Source organism: Acanthochromis polyacanthus, chromosome 14 (genome assembly GCF_021347895.1).
Source record: "Acanthochromis polyacanthus isolate Apoly-LR-REF ecotype Palm Island chromosome 14, KAUST_Apoly_ChrSc, whole genome shotgun sequence".
In the NCBI taxonomy this organism is placed as follows: domain Eukaryota; kingdom Metazoa; phylum Chordata; class Actinopteri; family Pomacentridae; genus Acanthochromis; species Acanthochromis polyacanthus.
Genome location: NC_067126.1, coordinates 35,070,869 through 35,090,249, shown reverse-complemented (window position 1 = coordinate 35,090,249; position 19,381 = coordinate 35,070,869). Strand labels below are relative to the sequence as shown.

The 19,381-nt window shown below is 39.8% G+C and overlaps 1 protein-coding gene across 1 annotated transcript; it reads left to right on the top strand.

The window, feature by feature from the left end:
• The first annotated feature begins 5,744 nt into the window (after positions 1-5,744).
• On the top strand, positions 5,745-15,070 carry LOC110952348 (gastrin-releasing peptide receptor-like). The gene is made up of 3 exons (XM_022195857.2): positions 5,745-6,259; positions 10,008-10,359; positions 13,100-15,070. Exons 1-3 carry the CDS (start codon positions 5,844-5,846, stop codon positions 13,412-13,414), a joined length of 1,083 nt encoding a protein of 360 aa, XP_022051549.1. The 5' UTR covers positions 5,745-5,843; the 3' UTR covers positions 13,415-15,070.
• Positions 15,071-19,381: the final 4,311 nt, after the last annotated feature.

Sequence of the window (19,381 nt, the reverse complement as noted above, 5' to 3'; positions counted from 1 at the left end):
TGCTGAATTCATCAGAAGACAACAGGCCATGTGGTCCCTTTAATCAGAGAAGTAGTTTGACATGATTGAAGAAATTCATTCAAATAATCACAGAGACACAAAACAACCATCTTGAATGCAAAGAGATGTCCAATGACCACTAACACATATGAAATCACCCCAGCAAGAAGCAAACTGACCTCAAAAAGACAATCACAGGCTGTAAAAAGTTGCACAAGGCCCGAAGAAGATGTAAAGTGATCACAAAAGATGACAAATTACCACAAGACTGCACAAAAAGACACAAATCAATCTACAAACTGACCCCAAAAGACAAGAAAAAGCTGCAAAAATATGCAACATAACCACAAAAGATGCAAAAATGACCTTCAAAAAGACAACCCACAAGCACAAAAAATATTTTAAGAAACGCACAGGGATATGTTAGGGATGTTCACTCACACATTCCAGACAGTTTTACAGACAATTTTAACTGAAACACGCAATAATGCTCTAGATTAAAGCGACACTGCTAGAGTTGAACCAAGAAACACATTAAATAATCAGTTATTACAGGTGATATGTATCAGCTGTATCACACTGTGTGCCATATCCAAGATGATCTAAGTGGTTATCTGAGCTGGGATTGTGACTGTGAAGCTTTGAACATTTTCATTTGAAACTTGGAATGAGAGAGATTTAAAAAAAAGATGATTAATGCCATGAGGATGTGAATATGGAAGCAAAGATCATCTCATGAGTGCAGAGCTAATTAAATGTCGGAGCACTCAGTCCACTTGTTTTTCTGCAGAAACAAGACAAAGCAAATCAAAAGACAACTGAACAGAAGCAAAAGCATTCTGTTATTAATTTTCAGAGAAAGACATATGAAAAAGTCTTGACTTCAGCATCAACAGAGACTATAAGTGGCTGCAGTTGCACTCAGAGCTCTGAGACCCACATTTGCCCCAACTAGCTAGTACAGGAAACCACTATGAGCTTCTGGAGATGGTTCCTGTTTGTGAGTTCAGATCAAAGCCGGGCTCAAGTGCAAATAGCTGTTTTTCTTTGATGTCCATTTTCCCCAAGTCTTAGCAGAAAAATTATACACATTTGAAGGGTAAAAGCTCTTGAGAATTACCAGAGCTGCATCCGCTCTGTTCTTTGAAAACTCGTTTGGCAATTTGGAGTGAAGTTCTCGGATTTCAACGACAGAAGAGTCTGGAAAATTAGAATGGTTGAAGTCCAACTCCAAGAGGTCCATTTTCATCTGTCTTTTCTGCTGCACTGATACAACAAAACTCAATTTGCATTTATATTAGAAAATAATTGGGGACTCAGCTGGACCCATCTGATGCTCCAGAGACTAATGCCTCTATATGACTCCAGCATGAGATCCAGGGACCTCAGAGGATGTGTAGGTGAAAAGTTTGCTGGTGACTAACTGCAAACAGAAAAGTTTGAAAAGTCTAACCTTAACTTACACGGCGAAGAAAAGAAGGAGAATGCCAAGGACACCTCGCCGAGGGCTGATAAAAGCTGCCCTCCTCCTTCACTGAGCCGTCATAAAGCAACAGATTCTATGTGTAGCAGCTGAAAAGTTAGGAGTTGCTTTTTAATTAAACACCATTAAATGTAATTTGACCTCTTTACCAACATTTACACGTCAAACCAGAGTAAAAAATGAGGACGTTCACAGCTGGTATTGTACTTACAGGGTAAACAACTGAGAACAAGCTTGCATTTAAAGGACAACTTTACTTTTTTTTCAATGTTTCTCTCAAAAACAGCACACATTTATAGAGTGATTTGTTTCTGTGGTTCACTTTTTGAATGTAGTCCCAATGTAACATGTTTCTTCTGCATAAAAATGAGATTTGAGAAATCTGTCTTCATCAAAATCAGTTAGTATCAGATAGAGTTACTGTCAGGCTTGTATGTATATGAGACTTCCAAGTGAAAAATAACAAGAAAAGCACACAGAGGGCACAGTACTCCACCAAGGCTGTTCATTCCCCCATATGGCATTGTTACAAATACAGAATGTTTTTGTAGAAATGCAGCATTTGTTTATATGAGTTATTGATGATCAGAAACCATGCAACACAGAATGTGGCCATTTAGTATAGATGTACCCACAAACAAAATTACCTTGCACTTAGCACAGGTGTGTGTTATGCATGTGTACATTTTGTATGGATAACGAATCGCGTGACCTAAATATGTAGCGGGCGGCAAGAATTGATGGGACTCAGAAACACCCCCACAATTTAATCAATTGTTCCTTGTATCATTTCCAGTAAGTCTGCAGCAGTGGATTTGTAGTAGGATCACAATCATGTGATCGTCAGCTGTAGCTTTCACTTGTTGTCATAGTGATAGTGATGTTGTGACACTATCTTGCAATGATACAGAAATCCTCAACAACTGTAAGCCACATCACTGCCAGAATCTAATGAGGTGGTCCCTGTGTCGTTTCTGACCTTCCCTGAAAATATCATCCAAATCAGTTGTTGTGTAATATTGCACACGGAGAGACAAACAGATTAAGGTTAAGATTGGGCCTAGAATAGAGCCTTAAGGTATACCAGAAGTAAATTTGCAAATTAATAATTTGCCCAAGCGGCCTGAGAAGCTCCTAATTTCTTATCTACAACTGAAAGAAATGTTATATCCAGGTCCAGGACATGTAATCTGCTTCAGTTCTGAATTTTTAAAAATAGTTGTCTGTAGTGTAAACATAAGCTTCAACAGAAGACAAACAGGCCACATGGTCCCTTTAGTCAGAGAAGTAGTTTGACATGACTGACGAAATTCAAACAATCACAAAGAGACACAAAACAACCATCTTAAATGCAAAGAGATGCCCAATGACCATAAACACATATGAAATGACCACAGCGAAAAACAAGCTGACCTCAAAAAGACAATCACAGGCTGTAAAAGAATGCACAAGACATGAAGAAGACAGGAAGTAATCACAAAAGATGACAAACTGACCACAAACTGACTCCAAAAAGACAAGAAACGGCTGCAAAAAGATGTCTTTTACGCAGTCCAACAAAGTGTGCACTGAGTCTTTGCTTTTACCTTTCTTTGGGAGATAGAGCTGGGAGATAGAGAGAGCTTTGATAGATAGAGAGCTGTGATAGATAGAAAGAGCTTTGATAGATAGAGCTGTACATCATCTGCAAAACAGATGATGTACAGGAAAAGGAATGCCAGTTTTCTTAAATGTGGCAGCATGTATAATGAAAAGAAGATTGGACCTAGAGTGGAGCCTTGAGGTACACCACTAGTAAATTTGCAAATTAATGATTTGCCTAAACAAACTGAGAAACTCCCAGTTTCTTATCTGAAATTGGAAGAAATGTTATTGAAATTCTATTCAGGACATAACATTTCTTTCACTTCTTATTTTTTTTTATTAAATATCTGTCTCAGTGTAAGCATAAGCTTCAGTTAAAAGTTGGACCAGATGAAGAATACATATACAAAACCACTATGAATGGCTTGATTTTTCATATATCTGTTGAGTTGCAGCTTTTCAGTTAAGTCATGTTTAATTACAGCATAAAGCATGATTTAATACAATCTGATCTCCCACCAACCTTCATTGTAGAAAAGTTAAAAAGAACAGTTTTGAGGATCTAAGACACATGGAAGTAGAGTAGGAGGAAGAGAAGGTCAGAAATGTATCCAGGTGCCAACCCATGCATGGCTCTACAAACAAATAAAATATTATTACTTTACTTACTTATATTAATATTTTATAGGTAGTCTGTGCAGGGATGCTGCCGGTTAAAGTCAGCAGCTGCAGACGAGATAAAGAGTAATCTAGCCTTGATGGGATAAATGCAGTGTTCACAGTCTTCATGTCATTTAGACAGAGGATGGATTTCACTTTTGCAGTGTTCCTCAGTTGAAATTAGCACCCATTTACCACGGAGTTAATCTGTTTGTAAGATTTCAGTGCTGAACAAGAAACAACCCCAGCATTCCTGACATGGGAAGAGCTTTTCTGTTCATGGGATTAAGAGGCTGCTGATGGCTGTATTTTTGTTGGGGACAACCAAAAACAATCACTTTCAACTCATTGTCATTCAGATGAAGATGGTCTTTTGCGATCCAGTATTTCACCTCCAGGAGGCAGTTTAGGATGAATGTATTTGTGTGTAATAGAGGAAGGAGACTTCATCCTTGTTTGGAGACCTAGAAGATAAAAATGGACCTTAGATTAACACCGTTTGATACAAATTTTCCAGCAATGGGGCCTCTTTAGAAGAAATTTAGAGATTTTCTTTTGCATAAATTGGAGTTTATTTTATGTGCTATCCATATTTGCTGCTATTATACACTGAAGGGGTCAGGAAATCTGTGAACATTTCTCAATACCTACTAAATTATATCTAACACAGCAAGGAGCTCCTCAGCCTCTCAGTAGGAAACAAGGTGATTCTGACAGCCTCAAAGAACTGCAGTACCTAGAGAACATTTCCACCCTGGCAAATGTTACCCTTTTATTCCTTCGCAACACTGAATCATGATCATTCAATGGGGCTTTCTGACAAGCAAAAAGAGACTCTTTTGTGTCAAAGTAAAGGCAATTTCTACAAAGCAACAGAAATTAAATAATAAATAAAACGCATAATAACTACTTGCATACGCATTCACCTCTTTAGGTTAGAATTCAGTAGATGCACTTCGGGCCAAAATGACAGCACTAACCTGTGTTTGTGATTATGTCTCAGCCTTGTACATCATGTCACTCCAATTTAAACCACATGCTTCTTACAAAACTACTCACTCTGTCAGATTGCACAAGGATCCAGAGTGAACAACCATTTCTATGTGGCTGTATGCCTCGGGTTAATGTGTTGCTGGAGAACTAATCCTCTCTCAAGTTGCAGTTTTCATGCAGAATGTATTATGTTGTCCATTGTCCTCCAAGGTTTCCTTATACTTGACTGCATTCATTTTATCCTCTACCTTTACAAGCCTTCCAGTTCCTGCTGCCAAGAAGCATCTGCACATTATGATGCTGCCACCACCGTGCTTCACAGTGGGGCTGGTATGTTTACGATGAAGGCCTATAGTCTGGTGGCCAAAAAAGCTCACTTTTGGTCTCATCAGGCCAAAGACCCATCTTCCAGTTGACTTCAGAATCTCCCACATGCCTTCTGGTGAACTCTAGATTTAATATGAGCTTTATTCAACAGTTTCTTTGCCACTTTTCTATAAAGCTTTCACTGGTGAAGAAAAATTTCTTGTATACACAGTTTCTTCCATCTGAGCCACTGAAGCTTATAGCTCCTTCAGTGGCATCATAGGTGTCTTGGTGGCCTCCTTCACTAGTCTCTTTTTTATTCCTACTTATTTTCTAAGTTGGCTCAACTTTAATGTTTAATCTTTAACTTCAGAGAATTTCTATTTTAGCATTTGATCCTTTTTTGTTTTCAGGTATTTCACAGAAGAAAGCTTCCTCTGAGATTTTTTCTTTTCATTTAAAGTTACAGTTTTGCTCCTGAATCAAATACTTGCAATCAGTTAATTTACATTTAATTTTTTGAGTTAATCGGCACTCTTTGTAGAAATGTAGTTTCACTTTTTTTGGTTAATTGTTTTTTTTTTTTAAATTAAAGCCGAAATAAAAATAGCTATAACTGAATGTTAGACAGTCGTAAAAATGACTGTTTCATGGGTTGTAGATATTCTATAGGGGCTGTATGTGTTCTGATCAGCCTGTAGATATTACCTCCATCAGTGCTGGAGTGACGCACGAACCAGCAGGAGGGAATGTAGTTTATAAAGCGGCCAGAAAGGCTGAGCAGAGATGACACTGGACACATCTGTCCTCAGCTGCTATGTCTCTGGAGGATCCGCTCATCCTGACCACCGAGGACAGCAGCACTTTCCCCCCAAATGTCTCCGGAGCGTTTCGGGACTCAGCAGAAGAGCAGCAGCGGTACAACATCTGGCTCCCGGGCATCGGGATCGCCGCCGTTTATGGTCTCATCATCATCGTAGGTCTGGTTGGAAATGTCACCCTGATGAAGACGTGTCTGCAGGTGAGGTCCATGCGCACGGTGCCCAACCTGTTCCTGTCCAGCCTGGCTCTGGGGGACCTGTTGCTGCTGGTCACCTGCGCCCCGGTGGACGCCAGCAAGTACCTGGTGGACCGGTGGCTGTTCGGCCGAGTGGGCTGCAAACTGATCGCCTTCATCCAGCTCACCTCGGTGGGAGTCTCCGTGTTCACACTCACCGCGCTCTCTGCGGACAGGTACCGGACATCCAGCCTGTTTGAGCTGCTTCTAAAACTGCTTTAACTTCCCAGCTTCTAGATTTATTTACCAAAGATCCACGAGATTCAATAAATCCATTGCAGGATGCTTAGAAGGAGAAAAGTCTATTTAATGGATGCATTTCTGCAGCTTTGCAACACATTTTAGAAATCCTACACACATAATTAAAACATGGAACAAAAGCCTGAGTTGTGTTTTGTGCAAATTTAATTTAAATTGAACATTCTTTCAAGGAAATTCCTCTTGAAATCTGTGACAGCTTTGCTATTGTATTATTCATCTTTTCTCTGTGATTTTGAAGTAAATTATTAAGAAAATAATTCAGAAATTATATTTCTATTAAAGACCCTTTTCTGTTTGACAAGTTACATTTTAAATACTGAATGATTAGAGAATATTTCCTGTGATTTTATATAAAATGTGGCTGCACATAATGATTATTTCAATTGTGATTATTCTATGAATTAGTTTTTCAAATAATCATTTAGTTGTTTGGTCTACAAAATATGACAAATGCCAGTTTGTGCATCTAAAAGCCAAAGATGAGGTGTGGAAATGTCTTGACACATTCACTGTATGATTTCATGAACAAATAGGGGACTGGCATGCATGTTTTGTTTTTGTTTTGTTGTTTTTTTGGCCAGGAATTATATATTTATTTGCTTGTCCTCTAACAGGAGTAAAGAGAAAAGAAATTGCTAAATTTTTAAAGGCTTGAATGAGAGACTTTTGACTTTTTGCTCTTAAAAAAATACTGAACCTGATTACTCAATTATCAAAATATCTATTAATTTAATAGCTGACAACTAACGAGTTAATTAATTGCTGAAGATGTCCATAAAAGTGGGTCTCATGTTGCTGTAACAGAAAATTCCAGGGGAAAAAACTATTACAGACATATAGAACATCCTGACATCAAGGCATTGACATATATGACATTTATCACAGCAGAACCTTACAATCTAATCAACAAAAAAAAAGATTTTTTTTCATATTTTAGTTTCTGTAACTTTTTCTCTAATTGCATTAGAGTCTTTGTTGCCCCAAAACCTTCTAACTTTCTGAATAAATAAATTAAAATGGCACAAATAATCACATTTGTGTGCAGGCTGATTGTAAACTCCCCTTTGAGGACTGCATACATGCTATACTTGTTGATTCTGCACCGTTTGACCCCCATCAATAGATCAACTTTTTGATATTCTGATTTAAGGTAGACAAAAACATCTGCTACTGACTCCACTGTGCCCTCAGACCGTTTAATTAAACCCCTACATTCTCAGATATCTCAAATGTCACATGATAAAAGCAAAACATTAAATCTACATTTCTAAATCTGCCAGATTTTCCTTTAATCTTTGCTTCCTCCTTTCACAAGAATTAGAAGATATTTCTTAATACAGCGAACTGTATTTAAATTGCTCTCAACAATCTTCTTTTATTTGGAGGCAACTGAGAACACAGTGAAGAGACGATCTGATGAAGTACAGACATCCGATGTTTTCCCCAGTTATCACGCTGCTCTGGGAGGAAAATATCAATTTGACGGACAGAAAGCTTAAACATGCAGCTTCTAATAGAAATAAATGCACACAACTGTGTCAGGAGCTGTTAGTATTTTCAGCATTTTTGACCTTTTGCAGCTCACCAAAGAAACAGGGACTCTCTGAAGGTTAATCAAGTCGAGCTGCGTAACCATCCAAGCTTTTTAATGCTTTTTCACTGCCTTTTATGTTTATCATGACAAGTTGAGCACACCTTTTGATGTCATTTATTACCATCCATTTCATTTGGCTTTCACAACATGCCAACATCATCTGCTGTTTCCTTTAACTCAGAGCCTACGATAATTCTCATCCAACTCAAGCCCTTCTGTTCGCAGACCTCCCTAATCTCTTCAGGTGTCCCCCAGGGCTCTGTCCTGGGGCCCCTTCTCTTCATCACCTACCTCCTTTCCCTCGGAAATAACTTCTGTAAATACAGCATTCATTTTCATTGTTATGCGGATGACACCCAGCTCTGCCTGTCCAGTAAACCCAACTCCACACTCCCAGCCTCCTCCCTCAACAACTGCCTATGTTACAATCCAACCTCTAGGGGAGGACCGGATGTAACAAAAATAACCAGAATGTTATTGGTTTAGGTGAAGGGATTTATTGCTTAGTGGCAAAGGAACATAAAAGTGACAAAAATGAACACAAGACTGGCGAGTGTTGCTAAATCAAAGAACAGAATATAACAAAATGAAGGATAACAGCGTTCACAAACCTATCTAAACCCAAAACAAAGCAACTGAACTCCCTGGCTAAACATAAATACAACAGCAACACCCACCACCAGTAACAAAAACTAATACAAAGTACCAAAACGAACTAAACAAAACTGGTGCCTCACATTCACACACACTGACCACACAGGTAACGAAGACTCAAAATTTGAATGGCTTCTTCACTAAGCCCGAAAGTGTTTGGAGCACTCACTAAGTCTGTGGTACCCACCAACCCGACCACACGTACCTACAGACCAAAACTCATCAAAATACAAACAAATGATCACATGCAAAGAGGCACCAGAGCGGACTGGTCACAAATACAGCATGGTTGCAGGTATATAGCCTGCAGGTGTGGCAGTAGGTGTGTCTGGTTGGTCAGAGGTGGAGGGGAGCTGGAGGGTCACCCAATCAGGAAGGTCGGTAGGTGGGGAGAACAGGGTTGCAATGTAGGTCGTTAACTCCAGAGTCTTTGGCTGGAACGGCTGGCAGCTGGGGTGCTGGAGAAACTGAGAAACAGCCAGAGATGAACCCACACATGCAATCTCCCCACAAAACGCCTAGCAGAAAACTACCCAAAAACCAGAGGGCACACAGATACCTGTGGTAGTAACAGCCTATCTAAAATAAAATCCTGGTTCACCTCAAACCTCCTAAAACCAAACAGTGACAAAACAGAGATTCTTCTCATTGGCATAAAATCTACACTATCCAAAATGGACAGTTGCTTGATCTTTATTGACAGCTCCCCAGTTTCTCCCTCCCCTCAGGTTAAGAGTCTAAGTGTCATCCTCGTTTCCTCACTTTCCTTCCAATCCCACATCAATAACATCACCCAGCCTGCATATTTCCACCTCCTCCAAATCAATCCTCTCCGCCACTCCTTCACCCCCAATACCACCTCTATTCTTGTCCACAGCCTCGTCATTTCTCTCATCGATTTTTGCCACTCTCTCCTCTTTTGTCTCCCTCACAAATCCCTCCATAAGCTTCAACTGGTCAGCTGCTCGTATCATCTTCATCCTCCTCATTTCATCACATCACCCCCGTCCTGCAGCAACTCCACTGGCTCCCTGTAAAATCCAAAATTGAATTCAAAATCCTCCTGTATGCATTTAAGGCCATCCAAAACCTCACCCCTCTCTGTCCATCTGATCTCCTTCACATCGCCTCCTCCACTCACTCTCTCAGATCCTCTTCCTCCATCAACCTCACAGCATCATGGGGAGCAGAGCATTCACCCGCTCTGGAACTAACTCCCACCGGATCTCCATAATGTTGATTTAAATAATTAAAATATCATTATTAATTTCCTCTGGTGAGCTTTAAGAGGTTATATTTCTTTGATTAGAAAAAGAAATTGAATTTAAATCAGTTATCAGACTATCAAATATGTTTCTGCAGTTGCCTAATGAAGAAACTAACCTGCCCCAATAAATGGCTTCTTCTTCCTTCAGGTACAAAGCCATCGTGAAACCTCTGGACATCCACAGGTCCAGCACTACGATCAGTTTCAGATTACGAGTCGGGGCGATCTGGCTGCTCTCTGGGACTCTGGCCATTCCCGAAGCCGTCTTCTCCGACCTGCACACCTTCACAACCAGCCACACCAACGAGACATTCACGACCTGTGCTCCCTACCCCGAGACCGGACAGCTCCATCCCAAGATCCACTCCACCGCCTCCTTCCTCATCTTCTACATCGTCCCACTCTTCATCATATCCGTCTACTACTGCTTCATCGCTCGCAGTCTGGTCAGGAGCTCAGCGGACATCCCTGCTGAGGGACACCTGCACCTCCAGAGACAGGTCAGAATATAGCAAAGACCTTACTTTCTTCCTTGAGGCCACACACACAGCTTAGTGGACATAGCAGCCAGCCTGGCCCTATTCAATGGAGTAAATATCACCTATTAAAGGCATTATGGAGGATGTTTTTTTTTGTTTAATTTATCTGACTCACATAAAATGAATATACTGACCTTTAGTGGACTTGTATGTATGGTCTCTAAAAGAATAAAAAATTAAAAAAAAAAAAAAAACTGTGGACATGGCAGGACCCGAAAAACATCAGCCAATCAAAGCGCTCGGACCGAGGTGTTTGGTTTGCTCCCTTTCCTGTCAATCAAAAATCTTCCGGCTCAGGCCTAGTTACGTAGATTACGTACGCCTTGGACTTATGTGTTTTCTGTATGTGTTGCTTTGGTATAGCTTCGTAGTTAGCTGGCGACTTGTTTTGCTCATCTTTTTTTACATAATGGCAGATAAAGATCCAGGGGGACCCAGCCGTAAAAGACAACTTCACGAGTGCTACGCAAGTTTCTGGAGGGGGGCGTTTCTTCGTAAATGTTAAGAGGGGGGAGGTTAGAGGGGGGTGAGGGAGAGGTTGTATGTGCGCATGTGCATGCTATGTTCAAAGTCGTAGGAAATTAAATTTCCTCTAATGCCTTTAAGTCGCCCCCTGAGATGCCACCAAATTGTTGCCCCGCCCCTAATGACCCCTGACTGTATGTGTTGGGTCATTATTTCCTGAGACATTCTGAAACAAACCAGCGATTGAGAGCTAAAATGACCAGGAGGTTTGCCAATTGATAAAAATGATCAAATCCATTGCTATTTTGCCTTTATTTTGAAGGTAGCTGAGACAGGAGAAAAACTGAGCATATACCAAAGATCCCCCTTGGCCCTAAACTGTGGGAATTGTGATTATGTGTTACCTTAACTGTGAGGCCGCACAAATTACAATTTTGAGTACAAAGGCCAAAACTTTTCTCACACCAGCTTCTAAAGTGTGAGTAGTTGCTATGCAGCTTTGGCATTGTGGCCGTTTCTGAGACACAAACATCGCTTTGAATTTATGTGGCTGGGCTTCAAATTTTGGACATCTTTCACTGTGTTCTGACACTTCACACAATGCAAAACCAAACAATAATTCATGGAAATAACTCTAAGATGCAGTTCTGATGAAAATAATTGTTGGTTGCAGCCTGAGAACACCTCTATGATGATGGCTAATAACACCATGTCAAGGATTTCTGATTGTTGGGTGCCTGTTAGCTTCTCCCAGCAAGTGCAACTGCAAATTATAGTCCACAGTTCTGTTTTTGTACAGATTAAACAAACAAAATTTGTCGTTTTGATTGACTGGACAGAGCCAGGCTCTCTGTTTCTAATCTTTATGCACTAAACTAAGGACGATAAAGAGCCAAAAGTAGTATTAATTTTGCTTTCAGGCTACAAGTTTTGAGGGAAACAAATATCAAACTGCCCTTTAACGAGAACATTTCAAATATTTTTAATTGAATTTTGCACAAGAGGTTGCAACACAAATCAAAAGATAATTAAGAAAAAATAGTTTCAAAGCTGGATCCTTGCCTTTTGACAAAACTGTCTCTCGCCAAGGTTGCTTCATTAATAGTTGTGAGACTTTTGATCATCACAATGTTCATCAGCTGATTGAGTTTGTCTAGTTCTTATGAAGTAGAAAAAATTAAAAAGTGGATTAAAAAACTACAATCCTCTGACAACTGGGAAGCTTATGTGATGATGAAGTTTGCATTAAATGATCAAAGTCACAGAACAACAACTAAATGGACTTTAAGTGGAGCTTATCACCATCTTTGTGTGAGTGGGGCCGTGAATGAACATGCAAAGCATTTTATCTGGGAGGATGAAAAGTTCAATACCAACTTCTCTTGTTCACCATTTCTCCTACAAGCATGTGTAACAAATTTCCACTTCTCCAAATTATACTCTTTTAAAAAAATAACTTTCCTATGATCTCTGCTTTTTGCTACAAGGGAAAACAAGAGAAAAAATCTGAATACACACAGATCTTCCACATTAAAAGCACTCATCTAATATTATGTAGGTCCACTTGTGCCACTAAAACAAGTCTGAGCTGTCGAGAGGTGGACTCCACAGACCTCTGAAGACCTCCTATGGTATCTAAGGATTGGGTTTGTTTTTCCAGCATATCTTAGAGATACTTGATCTGTGAAATCTTGGAAATTTGAAGTCGAAGTCAGCATCTTGAACTCTTCATCATCTGTTCCCTAGCAAGCAACGCTCACACACCAAAATGTCCACATCTGACCAGATCTTCTTCTTCCATTGCTTCATGGTCCAGATCTGATGCTCAAATGCCCTTTGTTAATGCTTTCTGCACTGAACTACTGTGTTTTCTGACAGCCTTCTATTGCCAGGATTAAGATTTTCTGCAATCTGTGCTACAGGAGATCCTCTGTGGACCACACGGACCAGCCTTTAACCCTTTGATGCATAAGATAAGTCAAAAGTGACCCATATTCAATGGTAAATGGGTATTTTTGACCCATGTTGTGCATCAAAAGGTTAACAGCTCGTATGCATCATGAGCCATGGATGCTTTTCTTGTCAATCAGTGAAATCGAGTAACACAAAGAGCAGCTAAATCTGACAGGACTGTCAACTGAGTGAGCAGATGTTTGATCACAAATGGCTGAACTAATATGTCAATCTGTTGACAGAAGATGCAGTAATTCATTTCTTCTCTCTTCTCTCTGGTCAGATCAAGTCCAGGAAGCGTTTGGCCAAAACCGTGCTGGTGTTTGTTGGTTTGTTTGCGGTCTGCTGGCTGCCCAACCATGTGATCTACCTGTACCGTTCCTACCACTACGGCCAGGCGGACACGTCGCTGGGCCACTTCATCGCCAGTGTGAGCGCTCGCATCCTGGCCTTCACCAACTCCTGCGTGAACCCGTTTGCTTTGTACCTGATGAGCAAAAGCTTCAGCAAACACTTCAACAAGCAGCTGCAGTGCTGCACCTCCCCGAGACGCCTGCACAGCCAGAGCAGCGGGAGAACAAACATCACCACCGTCTGAGGGAGTCTGTCTTTTGGTGATGTTAACATTTGTGCTTTATCAGGAGTCAAGTCACATTCAGTTTCAGGGAGCATAGTGATAAGATGTTTAAAAATATTTTAGCTGTCAAAACCAAGAAAATAAGAGGTGCTATTTAAAACAAAAGGTTGCTCAAAAGACAAATTCAGCTCCTTCAGATCTAAAGCTGCTTGTTGCAAATCCAGAAAGGCGTATCTTTTCTGTTTACCTGAGATGAGTCTTTCTTTGTGCATGTTCCCTGACAGCTAAGACATAATATTGAAAAAGGTCCTGATAGATGGTTTCTCTGTATTCTAAGTGTGTGCTGGTGGAAAAAAACAACTATTTAGATGTAAAATGATTATGCTCGTGCATCATTTATGGTTTTAAATGAAAATTAGATGTGCTCAGGTGTCGTATGTGCAGTAAACCATTAAACAACCAGATGATTGCTTGTCTCTGTATAGATTTATCTGCAGTTTACCATTATTGAACTAGAACATCTCCATCAACCTGTGAAACTGCAGTATTAGACTCATAGAATATATGCAGTGAAGATTTTGAAAGACGATAATAAACCGTATTATGTTTATGTGACTGACTGACGGTGGATGTAGCTGTGAATTCTGCTGAAGATTAAGGTCACTAATTCTGTGTCAGCTCAGTTGTGACAGACGGTCACGATCTGCCCTTCTGTTCCTGAGTTATGGTGCTGAATAACGGCTACAAAAGTGTTTTGCCGGACATTGCGTTGTCAAATGAAGCTGACCTTTGGCTTCTTTAGACAGAAAATTGAACAACTTTATCATTTTTTCCCATTGGACCTTTGTGTGAAATGTTTCCAGAATCACAGAGTGAATTGTGACTTTTTGACCAAAACGCTCTCTAAGATTACAGGGATCTTTGACCTTTGATCAGTCAGTTCATCATTGAGGGGGTTTTTGTGCAAGAGGAAGAAGAAGAAATGTCCTGAGATATCTAGTTTAGTGAAACAGACTGGAAGGTCGACTGGAAACCTGAACGCAATGCCTCCAGCTATGACTGTTGCTGATAAAAAGGCTATTTAAAAAAAGGAAAACGACAGCGGAGCAGAAGTTTGTTCTGACATTTCAAATAGTCAAACTGAAGGCAGTAAATTCTGCTCATCTGTTTACCGGAAAAGTTTATATGCAAGGTTTATTGGTCATAAAGTTGTAAACTGTTATGATGCTACAGTCCAATATCACGTTTTATGTTCGTAGTGATGGAAAGAAGTGCTATTAGATGCATTAATGCTTCTTTTGTTAGGCTCTTTGTTCATTCTTTATTAAGTATTTAACAAGTAATATATAGCCCTCTAAATGTCTTGATTCAATTTGATGCATAACATGCAAGGTTGAAGTGAACTAACGTAGCTCAGTGTGCTGGAGGAAGCATTACAGCGTGGAAAAACTGTGAATTCTATTTTTAGGAAAAAAATGCGTTGGATTAAAAAAAACGAGGGAATTATTCTTTCATGTTTTGAGCGTTTAAAATGCAACTGTTACTCAGTGTTTTGATTCATCTGTTGATTTTTGTCATGAATATTTCATTAATTGCTGAGTCTAAAAAATGGAAAAAAAATTGAAGTGTCTGCTTTTGTTTGACCAAGAGTGCAAAAATAAAAAACTTCAATATTAATTGTGCATTTGTGCACTATTTTGGTCAAGACTGATGGTTCAGCAAAAGCTCGGTGGACTTTCCAATGACATTTTGTGCAATCATGTGGTCACAATGTAGGACAATACGACTGTATATCAAGTGAAAACGACATAACAGTGAAGTGAACTTGTCTTTTATTTTCAGTCAAACTATGTTGATATCAGGATGTTTGTGTACTTTACGCAACACATTTTTCTCCCTCCAGAAGTCCTTTTTATGAGAAAGTTTTTCAATGATCAAACCTTGGCCCCTCAGTGAGAAAAAATGTAAAACTTTTAGCTGAATTGACTTGTACCTCAGAGGAAAGACTTCCACTAATCTGTTTATCTGACCTTTTCCCACAGAGCAGCACAGCAGAATGGAGCTCAGAATTAATGTATAAATCAGGCTCTATTCTATATAATAATGCTATTTCAGTGAATGAGCCTGGAACCTGGACTCACTTTGAGCTCTGGATTTACAGATAAAGTCATTATCTGCCGTCACATTCTACATTTTGCCCTAAATCACAGCACATATTTGGTTTTTCTGAACTTTGGCTAAAGGCTGGAGTTTTATTTTTTAGCCGTTTAGGTAAAGAAACGTCAACTTTAATCTGCTCAGAGAAGATCCTTAAGGTCTCAGCTGACGTGACCTTTCAGTGTGGCATACAGGAAAGTATTTCCCCTTGAGCAACACCAGCCACAAAACACAGTCTGTCACTCAGTTCCTCATATCTTTTACCCTTGATGTTGTTCCACTTCCACTCACTGACTTTTCTTTTCTCTACTTAATATAAGACCATTATTCTGAGTCATGGCCGTAAGTTTAAACAATACCGCCAATGCTGTTCATTTTCTATTCATATCCATCAACGACAAAGACTGTGCTTCATTCACAGAAACCTTTTTCAGATTTACTTTCCTGTTTCCTCATTCACAAACCATTGATGACTCTTGACTTAAAAATCACCGAAGCTGATTAAATAACATGTTACTTTCTTTTTTCGCTTTGCAATAGATTAAGAATGATAAAGCTTAGCTGTGGCACGTTTGAGGTCAGATGTTACAACAGTCAAGATACCATCTTTATAGGAAGTCGTGTTTCTTTTTGTAAAACCTGGTATCTACATTACCCATTATGCAACTCAGCCTCTAACAGTGGAGTTGCAGGTTCATGTAGCATAATGTGTTCATAAAGTAGCAGGCCTCTATGAGAGAGGAGCAATGAGCTAAGGAGATCTGATGATCTTGTTTATGACTCCGCCAACCAAGAATATTTGTTTTATTTTCTCAATTTCAGACTCTTCAGGGCTGAACTGATGCTGACTGGAGTGAGTTTCATTGCTTTTCAACGCTGAATCATGTTCATTATTCAACTGTTTTCTTTGACGAGAATGTACCAAAAAAAGGACATCAAGGTTTCTTTTCAAAGTAATGCCAATCGATTGAAAACTATAAATGTAAATGAGGTGTTGATTGCATAAGTACTCACCTCTTTCAAGTCAGTTATGCAGTTTATTAGATATACTCTTGGCTGTAAAAACAGTATTGAGTCTGTATGGATTGGTCTCAATCAGGCTTGCACATCTGGGCACTGAAATTTTACCCCTTGAGGATTTCAAACCATTTCTTTCTAATTTTGTCTGTCTGGAAAACAAATATTTTCCCAGGTCACTGCGTGTGCAAACTGTCCTGCCCGCATCCTTTTTAACATCTGCTCCCACATTTCCCATTCGAACAGACATGATTCAACACTTGACACGAAGTACAACAATACAACCATGCATTCATATTGTATGAATAACAACAGAATGATTTTGAGTCACATCTGGAAGTTCTGCTGATTAGACCGACTAGTCTATCCAGGAAATCATACGATGTTGTCATGCTGCTGAGGATTGTGAAAGACTGCTTCATGCTTCAATGGAAAGTGAAGGTGGGGAGCAGAAAACTAATAGGGATGAATGAGATGGTAATCAGCTAAAAATAGTGGTGGGAACAAGTGCAACACTCACTGCTATTCCCAGGTTATGCTGCAATCCATAGTTTCTTTCATTACTGATTAATCTTTTTTCAGTCAATTAATTCTCTTTTTGTCCCTAAAATCGTAGAAAATGCACAGGATCTCATCTTATCATGTCCTGCCTTTAATGAATAACTAGATGTTTGGAGTACAAATTTGAAGCGATCATTATTTCCATCCCTGGCCTCAGCCTCGGCAGCACGAACAAAATCTCCTCATCCTGGGCGTTATTTTTGATTCAGAGTTGCCTTTGGTGCTCAAGTGGTGCAGTCCTGCTTTACTAAATCTCTGCTGCAGACTCAGTAAAGGTCATTCATGCTTTCCGTTCTATCAGATTTGACTTCTGTAACACACTTTACACTGGTATCATCAAGTGAAGCAGTTAATCCAAAATAAATTGGGACGGCTATTTAGTTGACACTTTAGGGATAAAGTCATTTTTTATGAATAAATGATTGTTTCCATAATAAATAATTCTGGAATTTGTACAGACATGATCATAATGAACATAAAAAACTTTTCTCTTTTTTTTTACTTTTAATAAAAATGTATGTAAGATATATCCCATGGACTTCAGAAGTCCCTCGATTATAGATTGACCCAGCAGCTTCAGACACAATCTGTGATCTGGTGAAGACGCTAAGCTACATCTGAATCTGCATTGAGGCACATCACACCTTTACACTCAGACGTTTTTGCACACACAGACCTTCTTTGCAGCCTCATGGGTGGGTGATGCCAGCTGGATATGGATGAGCCCGACACGAGCAGCTCTGCCGCTGCTTCAAGAGTTGAAAAGACGTGTAGCGCCATCTGTCGCTGCTGCCTCTGCCTGGGGAGAGATTCGTGAAGAAATATGGTATCACCAGTGAGCTGTGAATAGCTTTTCTTCATTCATTCATTCATTCATCCATTCATTCATTCATTTATCAGGGTCAGTTCTCACAAGCACATATGGCACCGACATGCATAAACATCCAAACACACGATGAAAACATTGACCATAGCATCTGGTGTGCTGACTTCATGTTTCTTCAATAAATTTTAAACTTTCTTGAAAAAAATTTTGAGCTGGGAAAATGTTGCATCACAGATTAATAATTGCAGTTCAGTCGAACTGTCAAGCAGTAAAAAATGAAACTGGATCAAACATGTCTCATTCTCTCTTGTAAAACCCTGCAGCCTTCATTACTCACCATATAACCTGATCACCAGTAATCCGGTGAAAGACGTGGGAACGCGACAGTGACTAATCTAGCAAGATTTAGGATTGCGCTGCAGAGGTGTGATACTTTCACTTTATCTTTTCCACTCCACTCTCTCAGGCTTTGGAATCAGCACAAGTATATTATAGCCATTTGGTGCTTGGAAAGTAAAGGCTTATTGGCCGAATGAACACTTCCCTGCTGGTATGATGTGTCCTCTTTTGTTCACATGTGCTTACAGGGTTTTACTTAAGCAAACAGATTAACCAGTGTGTTGAAGGAGAGATGATCACCGAATCATACACTACTACTGGTACTGGAAACTTTGGTCATTTGGTGATTGGTACAGCCTCTGGTGGCTATGTGTTGTGAAACGGACTTTGTACAGCCTCTGTGTCTGGAAGGCTCGTGGAGAGAGGATTGACTACACCTGGCTGAAGACTGAGCTCCAGATCACACCTAGCACTCATGAGGACTGATTAGCTGATTAGCTGGTCCTCCAGACCTGCTGGATTGGTCTTCAACCACAACTCCTCTTCCCAGAAGACCCCAGCAATAACCACACATGAGCAGATCTACAACCAAAACTTCTGCTTCTCTTTGATTTGTGTGTGTTCTGGTTTGGTTGGTTGGCTCACTGAGGGGTGTCTACAGAGGTTTAGAGCTTCTGTTGCTGGCTGCTAATTTGATGTGGAGCCAGGAGTCTTAAGAGAGACTGTGGCCCCTGTAACCAGTCAGCCAACTTCAGTTTGCATATTGTGTATTAAATGTGAGTGTTTAGAGGAGCCAGTTTTATTTAGCTAGTTCTGTGCACGTTTCACTCATTTGTGTTAGTTTTTATTGTTTGGGGTGGGTGTTGCTACTGAGGTTTAGTTTGGCTAAGGAGTATAGTTGCTTTGTTTGTGGTCAGCTTGATAAGCTATCCAGTTAGCCTTTGTTTGTTTTTTATTTTGTTCTTTGATTTGGCACCACCCATCAGTCTTGTTTTCTTTGTTTGATCACTGTTCTGTCAAATTTGCTACTGAGCAATAAATTGCTTTACTCGAACCAATAACATCTGGTGATTTTTTTTTTGTTTGTT

What these genes read in the sequence shown, in the direction of transcription:
- LOC110952348 (XM_022195857.2), top strand. Translation starts at nt 5,844, where the DNA reads ATGTCTCTGGAGGATCCGCTCATCCTGACCACCGAGGACAGCAGCACT. An exon ending in ACCGCGCTCTCTGCGGACAG is followed by an intron (nt 6,260 to 10,007) that starts GTACCGGACATC and finishes TTCTTCCTTCAG; the next exon opens with GTACAAAGCCATCGTGAAAC. An exon ending in ACCTGCACCTCCAGAGACAG is followed by an intron (nt 10,360 to 13,099) that starts GTCAGAATATAG and finishes CTCTCTGGTCAG; the next exon opens with ATCAAGTCCAGGAAGCGTTT.